The 23862-nt window shown below is 41.9% G+C and overlaps 1 protein-coding gene across 2 annotated transcripts in view; it reads right to left on the bottom strand.

Moving 5' to 3' along the window:
* ZNF569 (zinc finger protein 569) overlaps positions 1–23862 on the bottom strand; it is a 69270-nt gene that overhangs the window by 16074 nt on the left and 29334 nt on the right. For both annotated transcript variants that reach the window (XM_025366393.1, XM_025366394.1), the window contains 2 exons: positions 6144–6270; positions 5749–5844 (listed from right to left, as the gene is read on the bottom strand). In XM_025366393.1, coding sequence (XP_025222178.1) covers positions 5749–5844; positions 6144–6270 — 223 coding nt within the window. The remainder of the gene's footprint in view (positions 1–5748; positions 5845–6143; positions 6271–23862) is intronic.

The following is a 23862-nucleotide window of genomic DNA, read 5'->3' as shown; positions in this document are numbered from 1 at the left end:
ATTATTATTGTATGGGAGTCTAAGTCTTTTTGTAAGTCTCTAAGGACTTGTTTTATGAATCTGGGTGCTCCTGTATTGGGTGCATATATATTTAGGATCGTTAGCTCTTCCTGTTGAATTGGTCCCTTCACCATTATGTAATGGCCTTGTCTCTTTTGATCTTTGATGGTTTAAAGTCTGTTTTATCTGAGACTAGTATTGCAACCCCTGCTTTTTTTTTGTTCTCCATTTGCTTGGTAGATCTTCCTCCATCCCTTTATTTTGAGCCTATGTATGTCTCTGCATGTGAGATGGGTCTCCTGAATACAGCAAATTGATGGGTCTTCACTCTTTATCCAGTTTGCCAGTCTGTCTCTTTTAATTGGACCATTTAGTCCATTTACATTTAAGGTTAATATTGTTATGTGTGAACTTGATCCTGCCATTATGATATTAACTGGTTATTTTACTCATTAGTTGATGCAGTTTCTTCCTAGCCTCAATGGTCTTTACATTTTGGCATGTTTTTGCAATGGCTGGTACCAGTTGTTCCTTTCCATGTTTAGTGCTTCCTTCAGGGTCTCTTGTAAGGCAGGCCTGGTGGTGACAAAATCTCTAAGCATTTGCTTATCTGTAAAGGATTTTATTTCTCCTTCACTTATGAAACTTAGTTTGGCTGGATATGAAATTCTGGGTTGAAAATTCTTTTCTTTAAGAATGTTGAATATTGGCCCCCACTACCTTCTGGCTTGGAGAGTGTCTGCCAAGAGATCTGCTGTTAGTCTGATGGGCTTCCCTTTGTGGGTAACCCGACCTTTCTCTCTGGCTGCCCTTAAGATTTTTTTCTTCATTTCAACTTTGGTGAATCTGGCAATTATGTGTCTTGGAGTTGCTCTTCTCGAGGAGTATCTTTGTGGCATTCTCTGTATTTCCTGAATTTGAATGTTGGCCTGCCCTACTAGGCTGGGGAAGTTCTCCTGGATGATATCCTGAAGAGTGTTTTCCAACTTGGTTCCATTTTCCCCCTCACTTTCAGGTACCCCAATCAGATGTAGATTTGGTCTTTTTACATAATCCCATACTTCTTGCAGTCTTTGTTCATTTCTTTTTCTTCTTTTTTCTTTAGATTTCTCTTCTCGCTTCATTTCATTCATTTGATCCTCAGTTGCCGATACTCTTTCTTCCAGTTGATAGAGTCGGTTACTGAAGCTTGTGCATTTGTCACGTATTTCTCGTGTCATGGTTTTCATCTCTGTCAGTTTGTTTATGGCCTTCTCTGCATTAATTATTCTAGTTATCCATTCTTCCACTCTTTTTTTCAAGATTTTTAGTTTCTTTGTGCTGGGTACGTAATTCCTCCTTTAGCTGTGAGAAGTTTGATGGACTGAAGCCGTCTTCTCTCATCTCATCAAAGTCATTCTCCGTCCAGCTTTGATCTGTTGCTGGCGATGAGCTGCGTTCCTTTGCAGGGGGAGATGCGCTCTTATTTTTTGAATTTCCAGCTTTTCTGCCCTGCTTTTTCCCCATCTTTGTGGTTTTATCTGCCTCCGGTCTTTGATGATGGTGATGTACTGATGAGGTTTTGGTGTGGGTGTCCTTCCTGTTTGTTAATTTTCCTTCTAACAGTCGGGACCCTCAGCTGTAGGTCTGTTGGAGATTGCTTGAGGTCCACTCCAGACCCTGTTTGCCTGGGTATCAGCAGCAGAGGCTGCAGAAGATAGAATACTGCTGAACAGCGAGTGTACCTGTCTGATTCTTGCTTTGGAAGCTTCCTCTCAGGGGTGTACTCCACCGTGTGAGGTGTGGGGTGTCGGTCTGCCCCTAGTGGGGGATGTCTCCCAGTTAGGCTACTGAGGGGTCAGAGACCCACTTGAGCAGGCAGTCTGTCCATTCTCAGATCTCAACCTCCGTTTTGGGAGATCCACTGCTCTCTTCAAAGCTGTCAGACAGAGTCGTTTGCGTCTGCAGAGGTTTCTGCTGCTTTTTGTTGTTGTTGTTGTTGTTGTTGTTTAGCTGTGCCCTGTCCCCAGAGGTGGAGTCTACAGAGACAGGCAGGCCTCCTTGAGCTGCTGTGAGCTCCACCCAGTTTGAGCTTCCCAGCGGCTTTGTTTACCTACTTAAGCCTCAGCAATGGCGGATGCCCCTCCCCCAGCCTCGCTGCTGCCTTGCCGTTAGATCGCAGACTGCTGTGCTAGCAATGAGGGAGGCTCTGGGTGTGGGACCCTCCCGGCCAGGTGTGGGATATAATCTCCTGATGTGCCCGTTTGCTAAGACCCTTGGTAAAGCGCAGTATTGGGGTGGGAGTTACCCGATTTTCCAGGTGCTGTGTGTCTCAGTTCCCCTGGCTAGGAAAAGGGATCCCCTTCCCCCTTGCGCTTCCCAGGTGAGGTGATGCCTCGCCCTGCTTCAGCTCTCGCTGGTCGGGCTGCAGCAGCTGACCAGCACCGATTGTCCGGCACTCCCTAGTGAGATGAACCCAGTACCTCACTTGAAAATGCAGAAATCACCTGTCTTCTGTGTCGCTCGTGCTGGGAGCTGGAGACTGGAGCTGTTCCTATTTGACCATGTTGCTCCGCCCCCCAGAATGTATTTCTTAAATAATAAGACTTGAAAGTCAAAATTACACTTGATCCACGAGCTGCAGAATGGATGCTGTATTAGCAGGCATGAGAACCAACACTGATCTCCTTGTACATCTCCATTAGAGCTCTTGGGTGACCAAGTGCACTGTCAATGAGCAATATTTTCAAAGGAACTTTTTTTTTTCCCCTGAGCAGTAGGTATCAACAGTGGGCTTAAAATATTTAGCAAATCAATGCTGTAAACAGATGTGCTACCATGCAGGCATTGTTATTCCATTTATAGAGCACAAGCAGGGTGTATGTAGTATAATTCTTAAGGGCCCTAGGATTTTCAGAATGGGGAATGAATATTGGCTCCAACTTAAAGTCACCACCTGCATCAGCCCCTAATAGGAGGGTCAGTCTGTCCTTTGAACCTTTGAAGTGAGCCACTGACTTCACCTCTCTAGCTGTGAAAGTCCTAGATGGCATGTTCTTCCAATAGAAGGCTGTTGCATCTACATCGAAACTCTATTGTTTAGTTAGCCACCTTCATCAATAATCTTAGCTAGATCTTCTGAATAATTTACTGCAGCTTCCATTGGCTCTTACTGCTTTACCTTGTATTTTTATGTTGTGGAAATGGCCTCTTTCCTTAATCCTTATGAACCAACCTCTGCTAGCTTCAAACTTTTCTTCTGCAGCTTCCTCACCTCTAAGGCTTCATAGAATTGAAGATAATTAGGGGCTTGTCCTAGATTATGCTTTGGCTTAATGGAATGCTGTGGCTGGTTTAATCTTCTACCCAGACAACTAAAACTTCCTCCATATCAGCAATAAGGCTATTTTGCTTTCTTATCATTTGTGTGTATACTGTAGTGGCACTGTTTTTTTTCTTTTTTAGAGACAAGGTCTTGCTCTGTCACCCAGGCTGGAATACAGTGGTGTGATCTCAGCTCACTGCAACCTCCATCTCCTAGACTCAAGCGATCCTCTCGTCTCAGCCTCCCAAGTAGCTGGGACTACAGGCATGCATCACTACATCCAGCTAATTTTTGTATTTTTAGTAAAGACAGGATTTCACTGTGTTAGCCAGGATGGTCGATCTCCTGACCTTGTGATCCGCCCTCCTTGGCCTCCCAAAGTGCTGGGATTACAGTTGTGAGCCACCACGCCTGGCCGGCAATGATATTTTAAAATGCTAACAGACTACATTGAAGTTACTGATAGAAATATAAATTATTACAGTCTCTCTGGAGGGCAAAAATGACTTTATAAAATTCAAAATATGTGTATATGGACATATATATGTATGTGTATATATGTATATGTGTGTGTGTATACATATGCACACATACATTATATACACTTGCGTATACACATGACAAATATGTCAGAAAACAGGAGCTACCAATAAATCTGCACTGACTTAAAACTTTTATTGAAATAAAAGTATGGTAGTGATTATTGAAGTATGAGAGCAAAACCTAAAAATACAGTGAGAAGTATGACTGTATATTTCAGACATTTAGAACAGAAAAAAGAAGAGAAAGTAAGGGCCTATAAATGTCAGTAGGTTTAATTTAATGACTGCAAATTAGTGAATGTATGCAAAAAGAAAGGATCCTGTATATGAGGGTGGACGGTACTCCCGAAGATGTTAATAACAGAATGATTATCAAAGTAAGGCTGGAAACTTATTAGGGAAGGTTGGTATCTAGCACACAGGTAAGAAAGCCAACCAGATCTCTAAGTTCTGAGGAAAGAAATTAAGAATGGTATCTAGAAATGACATCTTAGGTTTATAAAAGAGTTTGCATCAATGGTCACTTTTGTATTACAAAAGTATACATCAGACCAGGCGCAGTGGTTCACGCCTGTAATCTCTGCACTTTGGGAAGTCGAGGCAGGTGGATCGCTTGAGGTCAAGAGTTCAAGACCAGCCTGGCCAACATAGTGAAACCCCATCCCTACCAAAAATACCAAAAAATTAGTCGGGTGTGGTGGTGCATGCCTATAGTCCCAGCTACTCAGGAGGCTGAGGCACGAGAATTGTTTGAACCCAGGGGCCAGAGGTTGCAGTGCGCCAAGATCGCTCCACTGCACTCCAGCCTTGGTGACAGAGTGAGACTCTGTCTCAAAGGAAAAAAAAAAAAAAAAGCCGGGCCCGGTAGCTCACGCCTGTAATCCCAGCACTTTGGGAGGCTAAGTTGGGCAGATCACGAGATCAGGAGATCAAAACCATCCTGGCTAACATGGTGAAACCCTGTCTCTACTAAAAATACAAAAAATTAGTAGGGCATGGTGGCAGGCGCCTGTAGTCCCAGATACTCAGGAGGTTGAGGCAGGAGAATCCCTTGAGCCCGGGAGGCGGGGGTTGCAGTGAGCCGAGATCACGTGGCTGTACTCCAGCCTGGTGACAGAGTGAGACTCTGTCACACACACACACACACACACACACACACACACACAAAGGTCTACAGCTTTCTGGAAAAAAAAAAAATATATATATATATATATATTTTGAGATGGGGTCTCATTCCGTTGCCCAGGCTAGAATGCAGTGCTGTGATCATGGCTTACTGCAGCCTCAACCTCCTAGGCTCAAGTGATCCTCCCACCTCAGCCTCCCAAGCAGCTGGGATCACAAGCGTGTGCCACCACACCTGGCTTTTTTTTTTTTTACATAGTCGCACTCTGTCTCCCAGACTGGAGTGCAGTGGTGTGATCTTGGCTCACTGCAACCTCCGCCTCCCAGGTTCAAGCAATTCTCCTGCCTCAGCCTCCCGAGTAGCTGGGACTACAGGCTCCCGCCACCACACCTAGTTAAGTTTTTGTATTTTTAGTAGAGACAGGGTTTCACTGTGTTAGCCGGGATGGTCTTGATCTCCTGACCTCATGATCTGCCCACCTCGGCCTCCCAAAGTGCAGAGATTACAGGTGCGAGCCACGGCGCCATGCCTAATTTTTCTTTTTCTTTTTTTTTTAGAGATGAGATCTCACTATGTTGCCCAGGCTGGTCCCAAACTCCTGGACTCAAAAAATCCTTCCACCTTGGCTTCCCAAAGTACTGGGACTATAGGTATGAACTACCGTGCCAAGCTCTGAAAATATCTTTGAAGAATATTTTAGAGGGATCAACCATTCACTGATTAATCATTAATAGGGCCCTGACCTCTCCTCACCTGTTTGGTTCCCTTCCACTTACCTTTCCAGTGTCTCCTTAATACTTCTTCCTCCATCACCCATGGTTCTTCTTCTTGCTCCAATTTGAAAATCACATCAGGTTTTGTGAATGGATAGCCTGTCAAAGGGAAGTTACATAGATTTGTGCATACATACTACTAGGAACAAAGAACCACCCAAAAATTGAGGCTGGCCCAGGAAAACCAGGCTTTCTAAAGGACAAGAAAATGTGGTTTCTAGGGATGCTGTCTCCTTTTGTTCTGAAAACTGCAGCATGGACATTCACATGAGCAAACGCATCCCAGGGGCAAGCTCACTCTAATATTTAAAAGGTCCACATATTTCAGAAACACTGGGGGGGTAGGGGGGAAGGTACTTTCTTTCCAGAGTTTGAATTATACAGTGAATTACTCTTACCCACTGTGATTAAGTTGTTATAGTTTTCTAGCATCACGTTCCGGTACAGGTTTCTCTGAGCAGGATCCAATCTCTTCCACTCCTCCTGGGTGAAGTCAATAGCCACATCTTTGAATGTCACTGTTCCCTGTAACAACACACTCCCAGTCAATCTGAAGTATCCATCTTAGGTGATTGTAAACAAAATATATTGAACCTTGTTCTGGTATTAATCAGAGGTTATTTAAAAAGCCCATCATATTAGCAGCCTGCTGTCAGTTTATGTTCATTCACTGATTTAGCAAGCACATGTTTTTAATATCTACCGTGAGTTAAAGGGGAGATGTTAGGTACCAATTTATCCTGAGTGTGAAAGAAATGGAAAAATAAAACTTTAACCAAGTTAAATGGTTTGAGATCTCAAAAGATACCAAAGGCAGGAAAAAATGAAAGCAAGGCTTAGATGGAAGCAGAAGCAGGGGACAGAATGATAGGTGAAATCTGTGGTATGGTGGGACATGCAATTGTAGATAGCCACTGATTTAGCAGTTGGACATATTGTTCATGAGATCAGGAGAAATCCACATTGGAAATGAAGACTTACTGGTCATCAGCCTGTAGTATGTGTCTGCAGCCATGCAAATGGGATCTGATTGCTTAAAGAGTTTACATATACTGGAAAAGGGACCAGAGATAGAATCTCAGAGACAACCATGAAAAAAATATGCCCTGGTAACAATTTGTCAGGGGAAAAATAACCTGAAATCCAGGGGCTTTTAATATTTCCTCTTATCTGGGAGGAAGATCCAAATAAGCTTGGATAAAGCACTTAGTGAGGAAGTGGGACTGAGGAGAAAGCATGATGTGAAAATCTGGCGCTGGTATAATAGTTTCACCAATTACAGGGAAGGACATGAGCACATAAGACACACTCTTGCTGGGACTACCTCAGCTGCAGACTTTTTCCTCTGGAAGTTGTATTTTCTTCAAGAGATCAGATCATTAAACTAGTAAATAAATTTTAAAAATCAGCACCAAAGATTTTACAAGAAAATCCTAATTGCCCCTAGCTCAAGAGCAAAAGAATCCCAAAAGAAGTCATTAAAATACATTTGAAGAAAATACTTGAGAAAAATAATTTAGTAAATGCAAAAATAGAAACAATTTAAAGTGAAAAATTTAGAACTTGTATATACATAAATCTCCATATTTAAAAGCTGGAGCTAGGCGCGGTGGCTCCCACCTGTAATTCTATGACTTTGGGAAGCCGAGGTGGGAGAACTGCTCGAGGCCAGTTCAAGGCCAGTCTGGGCAACACAGCAGAACCCCATCTCTACAATCAATCAATCAATCAATCAATCAATCAAAGCCGTGTATGGTGGTACGTGGCTATAGTCCCAGCTACCTGGAAGGCTGAGGCGGGAAGACTGCTTAAGCCTGGGAGTTTGAGGCTGCAGTGAGCCATGATCTCACCACTGCACTCCAGCAGCCTGGGCAATAGAGCAAAACCCTGTCTCTTAAAACAAAAAAAAGTTGATAGTTTAAGAAGAATGAATTAGCCAAATATTTAGTAAGTTTAATGAAGAAAAATAAACATCCCAAACTAGGAAAAACCATTAAAACTAATCAATATTTAAAGTAGTACATATCTGTGGTTTGTTTTTTTTTTTTAGATAGAAGCTCTCCCTGTCACCCAGGCTGGAGTGCAGTGTGGCGTGATTTTGGCTCTCTACAACCTCCGTCTCCTGGATTCAAATGATTCTCCTGCCTCAGCCTCCCAAGTAGCTGGGACTACAGGCGTACACCACCACACCCAGCTAAATTTTGTATTTTCAGTAGAGACGGGGTGTCCCCATGTTGGCCAAGTTGTTCTCTTAACTCCTGACCTCAAATGATCTGCCTGCCTCTGCCTCCCAAAGTGCTGGGATTACAGGTGTCAGCCACCATAACCAGCCTGAAATTTTAAAATTCATAACGAAATGAATAAGCTAAAGGGAAAAATAAGCCTAAGAAGAAAATCCCAACAGTGCAATACTGTAGCAACCCCTGTTATTCTTCTATTCCAATATTTATTCTGTCTTCCCAATTTCTGGCCAGGCACATGGTTTGCTGAAATAAGTATTAATATGTTTATATTATAAAGTTCTGGAGAGTGAGATGAAAGTACTGCATGCAACTGCTGATAAGTGAGCATAAAAGCACGAGGTATACCATTTCTCCCAAGCTTCTACCTTCTTGTAGAATGGTAAGTCAATGTGATGGTTAGAGCAAATACAGCCATTTGAGATGAGGCAGAAGTCAACAACTGAGAATGGTAGAGCAATGAAGGAGAAAGCGTTTTGTTTTCTGCCCGTTGGAGCTACAGGATCAGTGCTGAACTTCAATATGAGAGATAAATAAACTTCTATCTTGTTTAAGCAAAGGTTATCTGGGCTTTCTATCACAGGCAGTCAAGTGTAATACTAACAGCTTAATATGTTCATGCCAGATCTGGCCATCCTTTGGCAGCTATGAAGGTGTGGTGCTCAAATCCTCTTTAAGGGAATTCACTGTGAGAAGCATAGTTGGCAAACAGCCATGCTGAAGTCATGATACCCCAACACTGCTTCCAGCCACAGGCTCAGCATAGTGAGGCTATTAAAGTCTGGACTATTACACCTAATATGGTTTTCCTCCAGTGGGAAAGCTTTGGTCAGCAACTCCCCTTTGGCCTGGCTGAGACTTTCTCACAGCTTCAGGGTGGTCTGAGTTGGCAGAAAAAAGTATTAGTAAACTTGAAGACAGATCAACAAAAATGATGCAATTTGAAGAAAAGACAGAAAAAAGGACAAAGAAAAATGAATACAGGCTGGACACAGTGGCTCATGCCTGTAATCCCAGTGCTTTGGGAGGCCAAGGTGGGAGGATCACTTGAGGCTAGGAGTTCAAGACCAGCCTGGTCAAGACGGTGAGACCCTATCTCTACCAAAAAATTTAAGAAATCCGCCAGGTGTGCTGACACATGCCTATAGTCCTAGCCACTCAGGAGACAGAGGTAGGAGGACTGATTTAGCCCAAGAGTTCAAGGTTACAGTGAGCTATAATTGTGCCACTGCATCTAGCCTGGGTGACAGAGTGAGACCCTATCTCAAAAAAAAAAAAAAAAAAAGAATGTAGACTCAGAAATGTTAGAGCAATAAGTGCATCAACATATGCATAATTTAGTGTAAGTTAGAGAGGAGAGAGAAAAGGACAGAAAAATATTCAAAGACATAATGACTGAAAACTTCCCACATTTCATGAAAAACATTAATGTACATATTCAAGCTCAATGAATTTCAAGTAGGATAAATGCAACAAGATACACACCTAAACACATCATAGTCAAAATATTGAAAATAAATATAAAGAGAACATCTTGAAAACAGCAAGGGAAAACAATTTATCATCTTCATCAACCACAATAAAACTAATAGCTGACTTCTCATCAAACACAATGGAGGACAAATAGCAATGGGACAACATATTAGATGTTCTGAAAGAACAAAAAAACTATCAGAGAGGAAGCAGGGAAAGAGGGCCCAATAGAAGACTCCACTGATCATCCTCCCCACAGGAACACCAAACTGAACAACTATCCACACAAAAAAGCATCTTCATCATAACCAAAAATCAGGTCAGCAATCACAGTATCTGGTTTTAACTTCACATCACTGAAAGTGGCACTGAGGAGGATAGGAAAGACAGTCTTGAATTGCTGATGCCATTCCATCCCTATCCTCTAGCAGTGGTCATATGGTGGTAAGAAAGAATCTATGCTCCTGGAGGAGGGAGACCAAGAGTGATTGTAGGACTTTGCACTGGAACTCAGTGGTGCCCCGTCACAGCAGAAGGCAACACTGGGGAGAACTCAGTTGGTGCCGACACCAGAAGTATTTAGACCATCCCTAGCCAGTCTGGGGGAATTGTCCATTGTAGCAGTAAGAACCTGAATTCCGGCAAGCCTCACCACCATGGGCTAAAGAGCTCTAGGGTCCTAAGTGACCTTGAAAGGCAGTCTAGGCCACAGGAATTGCAATTCCTGGGCAAGTCCTGGTGCTGTGCTGGGCTTGGAGCCAGTGGACTAGGGGGGCATGGGACCTGGTGAGACACCAGCCAGGGTAGCCAAGGGAGTGCTTGTGCCACTCTTTCCCTAACCTGAAGTAGTGCAGCTCGCAACTCCAGGAGAGACCCCTTCTTTTCACTTGAGAAGAGCAGAGGGAAGAGTAAAGAGGACTTTGTCTTGCACCTTGGATACCAGCTTAGCTACAGTATGATAGGACACCAGGCAGAGGCCCCCATTCCATGCGCCAGCTCCTGGATCAAACTTCTAGACACACCCTGGACCAAAAGGTAACCCGTTGCCTTGAGAGGAAGAACTCAATCTTGGCAGCATTCATCACCTACTGACTAAAGAGCCCTTGAGCCCTGAACAGTCAGCAGTGGTAGCCAGGTACTACTCACCATGGGCCTTGGGTGAGACTCAGAGATGTGCTGGCTTCAGGTGTGACCCAGCACATTTCCCGTATGGTGGCTACAGGGAGAGACTCCTGCTTGAGAAAAGGAGAGGGAAAAGTACAGGGAACTTTGTCGTGCAGCTTAGGTACCAACTTGGCCACAGTGGGGTACAGCACCAACTGGGTTCTTGGGGTCCCCAATTCCAGGCCTTGCCTCTTGGATAGCATTTCTGGACCTGCCCTGGGCCGAAGGGGAGCTTGCTGCCCTGAAGGGGGAATCCCAGGCCTGGCAACATTCACCACAAGCTGACTGAAAAGGCCTTGGGCCTGGAGTGAACATTGGTGGTAGCCAGGCCATACCTGCCATGGGCCTGGGTCAGTGGTAGCCATGGGGAGAAATTCCTCTGCTTGTGGAAAGGGGAGGGAAGAGTGGGAAGGACTTTGCCATGTGGCTTGGGTGCCAGTCCAGCTACCATAGAATAGAGCACCAAGTAGATTCCTAAGGTTTCTGACTCCAGGCCCTGGCTGCTGGACGGCATCTCTGGACCTGCCCGTGGCTGGGCAGAACTTGCCACTCTAAAGGTAAGGATATAAAACTGGCTGGCTTTGCCACCTGCTGATTGTAGAGTGATAGGGCCTTCAGTGAACACAGGCCTTGGGTGAACTTCAGTGAACACTGTGGGCCTTCGGTGAGACTCAGTGCTGTGCTGGCTTCATCTGACTGAGCGTAGTCCCAGTGGTGGTGGCCACAGGGGTGCTTGTGTCACCCCTCCCCCAGCTCCAGGCAGCTCAGCACAGAGTCTGTTTGGGAGAAAGTAAGACAACAAGAGTCTCTACCTGGTAATCCGGATAATTCTTCCAGAGAATTCTTCTGGATCTTATCTAGGACCATCAAGGTGGTACCTGTATGAGTCTGTAAGAGCCACAGTGTTACTGGGCTTGGCATGCCCCCCTGATGCAGATATGGCTGCAGTGACCAAAAACTTGGATCAAAACACCCAAGTCCCTTCAAATACCTGGAAAGCCTTGCCAAAAAGGGCAGGTATAACAAGCTCAGACTGCAAAGACTGCAATAAATATCTAACTCTTCACTGCCCAGACATCAACAAACATCCGTAGGCATTAAGACCATCTAGGAAAACATGACCTCACCAAATTGAACTCAATAAGATACCAGGGACCAATCCTGGAGACACAGAAATCTGTGACCTTTCAGATAGAGAATTCAAAATAGCTGTTTTCAGGAAACTCAATGAAATTCTAGATAACACAGAGAAAGAATTTAGAATACTATCAGATAAATTTAACAAAGAGACTGAAATAATTAAAAAGAATAGAGCTGAAATTCTGGAGCTGAAAAATGCAATGGACAGCCTGAAGAATGCATCTGTCTGTCTGTCTTTTTTTTTTTTTTTGAGACAGAGTCTCTGTCATCCAGGCTGGAATGCAGTGGTGTGATCATGGCTCACTGCAGCCTCAACCTGCCAGGCTCAAGTGATCCTCCTACCTCAGCCTCCCAAAGAGCAGGGACCACAGGTGCATGCCACATACCCAACTAAGTTTTTAATGTTTTTGTAGAGATGGTAGTCTCACTATGTTGCCCAAGCTTGTCTCAAACTCCTGGGCTCAAGTGATCCTCACGCCTTGGCCTCCCAAAATGCTAGGATTATAGGCATGAGCCACCACCCTCACCCACATCAGTCACTGAACAGCAGAATTGATGAAGCAGAGGGAAGAATTAGTGAGCTTGAAGATAGGCTATTTGAAAATACACAGTCAGAGGAGACAAAAGAAAAATAAGTAAGAAAGAATGAAGCCTGTAAGATCTAGAAAATAGCTTCAAATGGGCAAATCTAAGACTTACTGGCCTAAAAGAGGAGGTAGAGCGACAGGGGTAGAAAGTTTATTCGATGGGATAACAACAGAGAACTTTCCAAACCTAGAAGAAAGATATTGATATTCAAGTACAAGAAGGTTATAGAACACCAAGTAGATTTAAACCAAATAAGACTACTTCAAGATACTTAATAATCAGACTCCTAAAAGGTCAATGATAAAGAAAGGATCCATTTAAACACAGCAAGAGAAAAGAAACAACATACCAATGGAAGCTCCAATATGTCTGGCAGCAGACTTTTCAGTGGAAATTTTACACACCAGGAAAGAGCGACACGACATATTTACAGTCCTGAAGGAAAAAAACTTTTATGCTAGGATAGTATATCTGGTGAAAATAACCTTCAAACGTGAAGGAGAAATAAAGGCTTTCCCAGACAAAGAACAGCTGACAGAGTTCATCAACACCAGACCTGTCCTACAAAAAAATGCTAGAGAGTCCTTCAACCTGAAAAAATGACATTAATGAACAATAAGAAATCATGTGAAAGTATAAAACTCACTGGTAATAGAAAGTACACAGAAAATGCAGAATGTTATAACACTGTAATTGTGGTGTGTAAACTACTCATATCTTGAATAGAAAGATGAGAAGAATGGGCTGGGCGCAGTGGCTCACACCTGTAATCCTAGCACTTTGGGACGCTGAGGCGGGCAGATCATGAGGTCAACAGACTGAGACCATTCTGGCCAACATTGTGAAACGCCATCTCTACTAAAAATACAAAAATGAGTTGGGCATGGTGGCACATGCCTGTAGTCTCAGCTACTCAGGAGGCTGAGGAAGAAGGATCGCTTGAACCCGGAAGGCGGAGGATGCAGTGAGCTGAGATCACACCACTGCACTCCAGTCTGGTGACCGAGTGAGACTCCATCTCAAAAAAAAAAAAAGAAAGATGAGAAGATTAATCAATATAAATAAATCAGTAACTAAAACAATATTTCAAGACACAGTACAATAAAATATAAATAAAAACAGCAAGCCGGGCGCGGTCACTCACACCTGTAATCCCAAACCCTTGGGAGGCTGAGGTGAGTGGATCACAAGGTCAGGAGATCGAGACCATCCTGACCAACATGATGAAACCCTGTCTCTACTAAAAATACAAAAAAATTAGCTGGGTGTGGGGTGGCGCACGCCTGTAGTCCCAGATACTCAGGAAGCTGAGGCAGGAGAATTGCTTGAACCTGGGAGGCAGAGGTTGCAGCGCGCCGAGATCACGCCACTGCGCTCCAGCCGGGTAACAGCAAGACTCCATCTCAAAAATAAATAAATAAATAAAATAAAAAGTAAAAACAGCAAAAGGCTAAAAAAGCAGGGAGACAAAGTGTAGAGTTTTTACTAATTTTCTCTTGGGCTGTTTATGCAATCAGTGTTAATTTGTCATCAGTTTAAAATAATAGGTTATATTATTTGCAAGCCTCATGACAACCTCAAATCAAAAAACATACAACAGATACACAAAAAGTAAAATGCAAGAAATTAAAACATACCACTGGAGACAACCACCTTCCCAAAAAGGAAGACAGGAAAGGAGGAAAGGAAGACCACAAAACAACCTGGAAATAACAAAATAGCAGGACTAAGTCCTTACTTATCAATAATAACATTGAATGTAAATGGACTAACATTTGAATGTAAAGCTCTCCAATCAAAAGACAGAGTGGCTGAATGTATTATTTAAAAAAACAAACAAACAAAAAACAAGATCCAAAAATCCGTTGCCTACAAGAAACACACTTCACCTATGAAGACACACACAGACTGAAAATAGATAGAAAAATACATTACATGCAAATGAAATCAAAAAAGAGCTGGACTAGCTATACTTAGACAAAATATACTTCAAGACCAAAACTATAAAAAGAGACAAATAAGGTCATTACATGATGATAAAGGGGTCAATTCAGCAAGAGGATATAACTGTCAACATGTATGCACCCGACGTTGGAGCACTCAGATATATAAAGCAAATATTACAGTAAAAGAGAGAGATAGACCCAATAGAATAATTGCTGGAGACTTCAACATTCTACTTTCAGCACTGGACAGATTATCCAGATAGAAAATCAACAAAGAACTATCAGACTTAATCTGCACTACAGACCAAATGGACATAATAGATATATACAGAACATTTCATCCAGTGGCTGCAGAATGCACATTCTTCTCCTCAGCACATGGATCACTCTCAAGGATAGACCATGTTAGGCCATAAACAAGTCTTAAAACACTCAAAAAATTAAAATTATATAAGATATCTTCTCTAACCACAGTGGAATAAAACTAGAAATCAAGGAGTAATTGTGGAAACTATACGAACACATGGAAATTAAACAATATGCTCCTGAATGATCACTGGGTCAATGAAGAAATTAAGAAAAAAAATTAAAAATTTCTTGAAATAAATGATAATGGAAACACAACACATCAAAGCCCATAGGATACGGCAAAAGCAGCACTAAAAGGACAGTTTATAGCTATAAGGACCTACATCAAACAAGAAGAAAAACTTCAAATAAACAATTTAATGATGCATCTTAAAAGAACTAGAAAAGAGCAAACCAAACTCAAAATTATTAGAAGAAAAGAAATAAAGATCAGAGCAGAAATAAATGAAATGAAGATAAGATACAAAAGATTAACAAAATAAAAAAATCAGTTTTTTGAAAAAATAAAATCAGCAAACTTTTAGCCAGACTAAGAAAAGAAGAGAAGGCCCAAATAAGTAAAATCAGAGATGAAAAAAGAGACATAACCAATACTGGAGAAATCCAAAGGATCATTAGAAGCTACTATGAGCAACTATATGCCAATAAATTAGAAAACCTAGAAGAAATGAATTCCTAGAAAATACAACCTACCAAGATTGAACCATGAAGAAATCCAAAACCTGAAAAGACTAATAACAAGTAATGAGATTGAAGCTGTAATAAAAAGTCTCCAAGCAAAGAAAAGCTCAGAACCCAATGGCTTCCCTGCTGAATTTTACTGAACAATTAAAGAAGAAATAATACCAATCCTAATTAAACTATTCCAAATAATAGAGGAAGAGGGAATACTTCCAAACTCATTCCAGGAGGGCAATATTACCCTGATATGAAAACCAGACCAAGACACATCAAAAAATAAAAAAATCAAAAAAGAAAACTATAGGCCAATATCCTTGCTGAACATTGATGCAAAAATCCTCAAAATACTAGCCAACCGAATTCAGCAACACATTAAAAAGATAATACATCATGACTAAGTGGGATTTATCTTAGAAATGCAAGGATGGTTAAACATGTGCAAATCAATCAATGTGATATATCACATCAACAGAATGAAGGACAAAAACCATATGATCATTTCAACTGGTGCTGAAAAAGCATTCGATAAAATTCAACATCCCTTCCATGATAAAAACTCTCAAAAACTGAGTACAGAAAGAACATACCTCAATACGATAAAAACCATATATGACAGACTCACAGCTAGTATACTGAATGGGGAAAAACAGAAAGCCTTTCCTCTAAGATCTGGAATATGACAAGGCTGCCTACTTTCACCACTGTTATTCAACATAGTACTGGAAATCCTAGCAAGAGAAATCAGATAAGAGAAGTAAAAGGCATCCGAAGAAGTCAAATTATCCTGTTTGCATATGATATGATCTTCTATTTGAAAAAACCTGAAGACTCTAGCAAAAAAACTATCAGAACTGATAAACAAATTCAGTAAAGTTGTGGGATACAAAATCAACATAGAAAAATCAACAGCATTTCTATATGCCAACAGCAAACAATCTGAAAAAAGAAATCAAGAAATTAATCCCATTTATAGTAGCTAAAAATAAAATCCCTAAGAGTTAACCAAAGAATTGAAAGATCTCCACAATGACAATTATAAAACACTGATGAAAAAAATTGAAGAGGACACAAAAAAATGGAAAGATAGTCCATGCTCATGGGTTAGAAGAATCAATATTATTAAAATGTTCATACTACCTAAAGCAATCTACAGATTCAATGCAATTATTATCAAAATACCAATGACATTCTTCACAGAAATAGAAAAATATGCTAAAATTTATATGGAACCACAAAAGACCCAGAACAGGCAAAACCACCCTGAGGAAACAGAAAAAAAACTGGAGGAGCCTGACTTCAGATTATACTACAAAACTACAGTAACCAAAACAGCATGGTACTGATGTAAAAACAGACACATAGGCCAGGAAGGGTAGCTTGTGCCTGTAATCCCAGCACTTTGGGAGGCTGAGGGGGAGAAGTGCTTGAGCCTGAGAGTTTGAGTCCTGGGCAACATAGTGAGACCTTGTCTCTACAAAAAAATAAAAAATTAGGCATGGTGGTGTGCACCTGTGGTACTCGGGAAGCTGAGGCAAGAGGATTACCTAAGCCGGGGAGGTCAAGGCTGCAGCAAGCCATGTTCACACCTCTGCACTCCAGCCTGAGCAAGACAGCAAGAGAGCAAGATCCTGTCAGAAGCAGTGGCAACAAAGAATAACAACAAGCAGACACACAGACCAATGGAACAGAATAGAGAACCCAGAAGCAAATCCATACATCTCCAATGAACTCATTTTCAACAATGGTGCCAAGAAATACACTGGGGAAAGAACAGTATCTTCAATAACTGGATATCCATACGCAGAAGAATGAAACTAGATCCCTTATCTCTTGCCATACACAAAAATAAAATCAAAATGGATTAAAGACTTAAATATAAGACCTCAAACTATGAAACGACTAAAACACTGAGGAAACTCAGGATAATGGACTGGACAAAGGTTCCTTGAGTAATACCCCCATAAGCACAGGTAGCCAAAGCGAAAATGGACAAATGGGATCATATCAAGTTAAAAAGCTTCTGCACATCAAGGGAAACAATTAGCAAAGTGAAGAGGCAACCCACAAAATGGGAGAAAATATATGTAAACTATCCATCAGACAGGGGATTAATAACTAGATAATATAAGGAGCTCAAACAACTCTATATGAAAAAAATCTAATAATATGATTTAAAAAGGGGGAAAGATCTGAAGACATTTCTCAAAGGACATACAAATGGCAAACAGGCATATGAAAAGGTGTTCAACATCACTGATCATCAGATAAAAGCAAATCAAAACTACAGTGAGATATCATCTCACCCCAATTAAAATGGTTTTTTTTGTTTGTTTGTAATGGAGTTTCACTCTTGTTGCCCAAGCTGCAGTGCAGCGGCGCGATCTTGGCTCACTGAAACCTCCGCCTCCTGGGTTCAAGCGATTCTCTTACCTCAGCCTCCCGAGTAGCTGGGATTACAGGTGTGCACCACCACGTCTGGCTCATTTTTGTATTCTTAGTAGAGACGGGGTTTTACCATGTTGACCAGGCTGGTCTTGATCTCCTGACCTCAGATGATCCACCCGCCTTGGCCTCCCAAAGTGCTGGGATTACAGGCATTAACGACCGTGCCTGGCCTTAAAATGGCTTTTATCCAAAAGACAGGTAATAATAAATGCTGGCCAGGATGTGGAGAAAAGGGAACCCTCATATATTGTTGGTGGGAATGTAAATTAGTACAACCAGATGGAGAACCGTTTGGAGGTTCATCAAAAAAGTAAAATACAACTATCATATAACCCAGCAATCCCACTGCTAAGTATATACCCAAAAGAAAGGAAATCAGTGTATTAAAGAGATATCTGCACTCCCTTATTTATTGCTTCCTTGTTTATTCACAATAGCCAAGATTTGGAATCAAGCTAAGTGCTCATCAAGAAACGGATGGATAAAGAAAATGTGATACATACACACCTTGGAGTACTATTCAGCCATAAAAAAGAACAAGATCCTGTCATTTGCAACAACATGGATGCAACTGGAGATCATTATGTTAAGTGAAATAAGCCAGGCACAGAACGACAAACCTCACATATTCTCACTTATTTATGAGAGCTAAAAATTAAAACAACTGAACTCATGGAAATAGAGCACGGAATAATGGTTACCAGCAGCTAGCAAGGATAGTGGGTGGGGGAAATGGGGATGGTTAATAGGTACAAACACAATTAGAATGAATAAGATCTAACATTTGATAGTGCAACAGGACAACTATAGTCAACAATAATTTATTTGTACATTTAAAAATAACCAAAAGAGTAAATTGTAACACAAAGGATAAATGCTTGGATAGATACCCTATTTACCCTGATTACTCATTGCATGCCTATATCAAAATATCTCGCCAGGCGTGGTGGCTCACGCCTGTAATGCCAGCACTCTGGGAGGCCGAGATAGGCGGATCACGAGGTCAGGAGATCGAGACCATCCTGGCTAACACGGTGAAACCCTGTCTCTACTAAAAAAAAAAAAAAAAAAAAAAAAAAAAAAAAAAAAAAATTAGCTGGGGGTGGTGGCAGGTGCCTGTAATCCCAGCTACTCCGGAGGCTAAGGCAGGATAATGGCGTGAGCCCAGAAGGCAGAGCTTGCAGTGAGCCGAGATCGCACCACTGCACTCCAGTCTGGGCAGCAGAGCAAGAATCCATCTCAAAACAAAACAAAACATCTCATGTACCTCATAAATGTATACCTCATACAGTATACACCTACTATGTTTCTACAAAAGCTAAAAATTAAAAACAAAAAAAAACTATCAACAAAGAATTCTATATTTAGGAGACTTATCTTTCTTTTTTCTTTTTTTGAGATGGGAGTCTTGCTGTGCTGCCCAGGCTGGAGTGCAGTGGCACAATGTTGGCTGACTGCAAGCTCCGCCTCCCAGGTTCACGCCATTCCCCTGCCTCAGCCTCCCAAGTAGCTGGGACTACAGGCACCCACCACCACGCCTGGCTAATTTTTTGTATTTTTAGTAGAGACGGGGTTTCATCATGTTAGCCAGGATGGTCTGGATCTCCTGACCTGGTGATCCACATGCCTCGGCCTCCCAAAAGTACTGGGATTATAGGCATGAGCCACCACGCCTGGCCAGAAACTTATCTTTCAAACATGAAGGTGATTATGTTAGGTGAAAGAAGCCAGACAGAAAAGGTCACATATTTTATTATTGTATACATATGAAATATTCAGAATAGATAATTGTCTGGAGCTGCGTGGCCTGGCCATAGCGATTATAACTGACGACTGACGCCTGAGCTCTATACATTTCCACTTTATGCCTCCTCCCTAGATTTACTTTCTTCCCTGTTCTGCTGTCTCATACGCCAGTACAAAATGGCGCTCTTCCTGGTTCTTCATCACCAATTTTCCCGCGCCTGGGAAAATGATCAACTTACAGCACAGGCGCCATCCCGCGCCCGGGAAAATGACCAACCAACAGCGCAGGCGCAACATGGCGTCCGACCGAAGAAACCGAGACCAACCTGGCCACGCCCACCGCAGGGCCACCATCATCGCCCTGGCCCAACCTCCGCCCCTGCCGGTCTATATGACGCATTACACTGCCACCAATAAACGAGACTTGATCAGGATACTGTCTTGTCTCCATTTCTCGTGTCTCTTGTCCCCCCGAGTTCCCACTCCCTCTTCTAGGGCCTACACTGACGATCCCGCGGGACAGGACAGATACTATAGCCAGAATAGGTTAAATCCACAGAGACAGAATACAGATTGGTGTTTGCCAGGGGCTAGGAGGAAGAGAGGGATAGGGGAACAGATGCTTAATGGGCATGGGGTTTTATTTTGAGGTGATAAAAATGTTACAGAACCAGATAGAGGTGGTGGCTGTACAACACTGTGAATGTACTAAAGGCCACTGAATTGTAGGATAATTTTAAATATGTATGTGAATTTCAGGTAAAAAAAAATAAGGTGAAATAAATAAAAACAAAGAATTCAATGCTAGCAGACTGGCCTCATAAGAAACCCAGAAGGAAGTTATTCAGACTGAAAGGAAGTAGCAAAAAACAATTAAAATCCACATGAAAAAATGAAGAGCTCCAATAAAGCACTAAGCAGAATGCAGAGCACACAGTAGGCTCCGTAAGTATATATCAGCTGAACTAGTTTAATTTTCTTAGGTACTCTGCCCTGCATTGCTGGAGAAGTGAACCTTTTACTTGCAGATGAAGACTTAATGGTAACGAAAGAACAAATAAATGTGATATTCTTCTCTATGGGCTAATTTTCTTCTTTATCAATGCGCTTTCTCACCAAGAATATCTCAAGACCTTCCATGGCCTTATTTTATACTACCTTGGCCTCTACTCAGCACTCACCGGCTCCAAACATGTTTAACCAGTATACTAGTTTTGAAGTACATAGTAATGTATGTTTCCTTATGCCTTCTACCTTTTCTCCTTTTAACTTTATTGAAAAAGGAAAGACAGACGAGAAGATGAAAGGGGAAAATCCTCTCCTTCTTCTTACAGGCCTGGAATAGAGGGAAAAAAGGCTTTGAAGGTAGGGAGGTAAGCAGTTAAATATGTGCCTAGAACTCCCCACACTCCAAGGCATGAGTGTGAAATGGGAGAGAGGCAGTGAGTTAAGTGGGAAGAGTGTCATATCAAACTGAGAGAATAACTTCTAAGTAGCTTTCAGTTCCCATATAGCACAGACCCTGAGTAGGATGAAATAGGGTCATTTCAGAAGACAAGATGAGGCTGGGCATAGTGGCTCATGCCTGTAATCCCAACACTTTGGGAGGCCAAGCGGCAAGAAGATTGCTTGAGCCCAGGAGTTCGAGATCAGCCTGGGCAACATAGTGGGACCTTGTCTCTACAAATTTTTTTTTTTCAAATTAACCAGGCATGGGGGCATGTGCCTGTACTCCCAGCTACTTGGGCTGAAGGCGGGAGGACTGCTTGAGCCAAGCAGGCAGAGGTTGCAGTGAGCTGAGATTGCGCCACTGCATTCCAGCCTGGGTGACAGAGTAAGACCCTGTTTCAAAAAAAAAAAGGCAAAATGATCCTACATGCATGTGGTGGGGTTTAGGGGACTCAGGAAGCATCGAGAGCATGACAGAGATTCAGAAAGATCTACAGAGATAGCAAGAACCAAAGGAGGCCGGTTGATAAGGAGAGGTCCTTGGACCATCATTGAGCTGTGAAATACACCATAAATTCATCAGCCACTGAATGTACAGAAAAAGGAGCTAGCTAAATCATCTAGCACATAAAAAAGGAGCTAGCTAAATCATCTAGCACATACCCAAGCTATGAAGATCTTCCCTGTTATCTCAAACACCACCTTAACAGAGAACAGGGATACAGAAGAGAATCTAAATGACTAAATAATTGCCAAGAGAACAATTTGCTGATTGAACTAAGTTTTGAATCAGACTGCATTAAGATTAGTTTTTTCATTTTATCAATCAGAACTCAGAGGGGATAGCAGAGCGAGTTTATAAACACTCTGGGCCTCTTGGGGCTTCTAGTTAGGGGACACGGAAATGAAAACATAAGCAAGTGAATAAGTGAGATAAAATGTGATATTGATAAGTTAAGAAATGCAATAAAGGTAATGGGTTATGGAATGAATCAGATACTCTACTTTGAATTTAGTAACCAAAGACGACCTTGAGGAGGATGACATTTCAGCAGAAACCTGAACGAGAAAGAACCAGTCATATAAATATCTAGGGTAGGAACATTTAAAAGCATGTTCAGAGTTCCTGAGGCAGGATAAACTTGGTCTGTTCAAAGCGGGGAAAGGTTAGTGAGGCTGAAACATAGTGAATGGGGGAGAATGTAGCACAAGATAATGGTGAAGACATGGACAGAAGGCATACCAAGAAGGGCTTTGTAAGGGACATTATTCCACATGTAAAGGAAAGCCACTAGATGGTATTAAGCAGATAAGTCATAATAAAACCTGAGGTTTAAATTATCACTTTGGTTGTTCTATGGAGAATGGACTATAGATGGTCAGGAGTGGATACAGGGAGATTAGTAGGCAGTTGCCAGAGTAGTTCCAGGTAAGAAATGAAGTGACATGGATTATAAGATCCATGGAAATGTTGATCAGAGAATATAATAATATTCAGCAATGAGATTAACTGAACAACTAGATGCAACAATTTAACATGGATGAATCTCACAAACATAGTATTAAACAAAAGAAGCCAGATACAGAATGCACAGAATATATAAAGTTAAAAGACAGGGAGAAACAATTTATGGTGATAAACACTGAACACTCCTGGGGTGCGGGTGATAACTAGGTAGGTATAGAAAAGCTATCCTAGAGTGCTAGGGTAATTCTGTATTTCTTCGTTGAGTGTGTGCACTGTGTTACACAGGTGTGTTCATTTTGAAAATTAACTGTGTGTGCCTGAGGAAGAAACCAGAGATATACAGAAACTGGTAGATAAAAATACATGGTCGGCCAGGCGCAGAGGCTCACACTTGTAATCCCAGCCTTTGCGAGGCAGGTGGATCACCTGAGGTCAGGAGTTGGAGACCAGCCTGGCCAACATGGTGAAACCCCATCTCTACTAAAAATATAAAATTAGCCGGGCATGGTGGTGCACACCTGTAATCCCACTATTCAGGAGGCTGAGACAGGGGAATTGCTTGAACCTGGGAGGCAGAGGTTGCAGTGAGCCGAGATGACATCACTGTACTCTACCCTGGGCAACAAAGTGAGACTCAAAAACAACAACAACAACAACAACAACAACAACAACAACACGGTAAAAGAAAGGTATATCTCAGAAGAGCAAAGCTTTGAGCTGAGGGTAAAAAGTAAAATATGTTCAGTATCTGAGAGGATAGGATAAATCTGAAAGGAAATCACAAGTATTCACAGAATATCAAGTGTACTAGGTGGTGTTCTAGGTACTGGAGATACAGCAGTAAACAAAGTAAAACATACTCTCTGCTCATTCTAGTGGTTAAAATTTTAAGAATTTACCAGAAGTGATTACAGTGTGGCTCAATCAGCAGTAAATGCCCATTGAAAAAGATAGTTACATAGGGTCATTTGAAAGACACACATCCCACCTCTTTCTCAAGATAGTCTAGTTTTCTCTCTTTAAATTTATGGGCCAGGCACAGTGGCTCACACCTATAATCCCAGCACTTGGGAGGCCAAGGCAGGTGGATCACTTGAGGTCAAGAGTTTGAGACCAGCCTGGCCAACATGGTGAAACCCCATCTGTACTAAAAATACAAAAAAAAAAAAAAACCCACAAAAATTAGCCAGGAGTGCTGAGGGGTGCCTATAATCCCAGGTACAACAGAGGCTGAGGCAAGAGAATCACTTGAACCTGGGAGGCGGAGGCTGCAGTGAGCTGAGATTGTGCCACTGCACTCCAGCTTGGGCAACAGAGCAAGACTCCATCTCAAAAACTAAATAAATATAAGTAAATAAATAAATTTATATATGACATGTATAGAGTAATGTGGTAAAATGGACTAGTC

This window comes from Theropithecus gelada, chromosome 19, assembly GCF_003255815.1.
Source record: "Theropithecus gelada isolate Dixy chromosome 19, Tgel_1.0, whole genome shotgun sequence".
NCBI classification, from domain to species: Eukaryota; Metazoa; Chordata; class Mammalia; order Primates; family Cercopithecidae; genus Theropithecus; species Theropithecus gelada.
The sequence above is the reverse complement of the archived record's forward strand: the minus strand, read 5'-3'. Positions and strand labels throughout refer to the sequence as shown.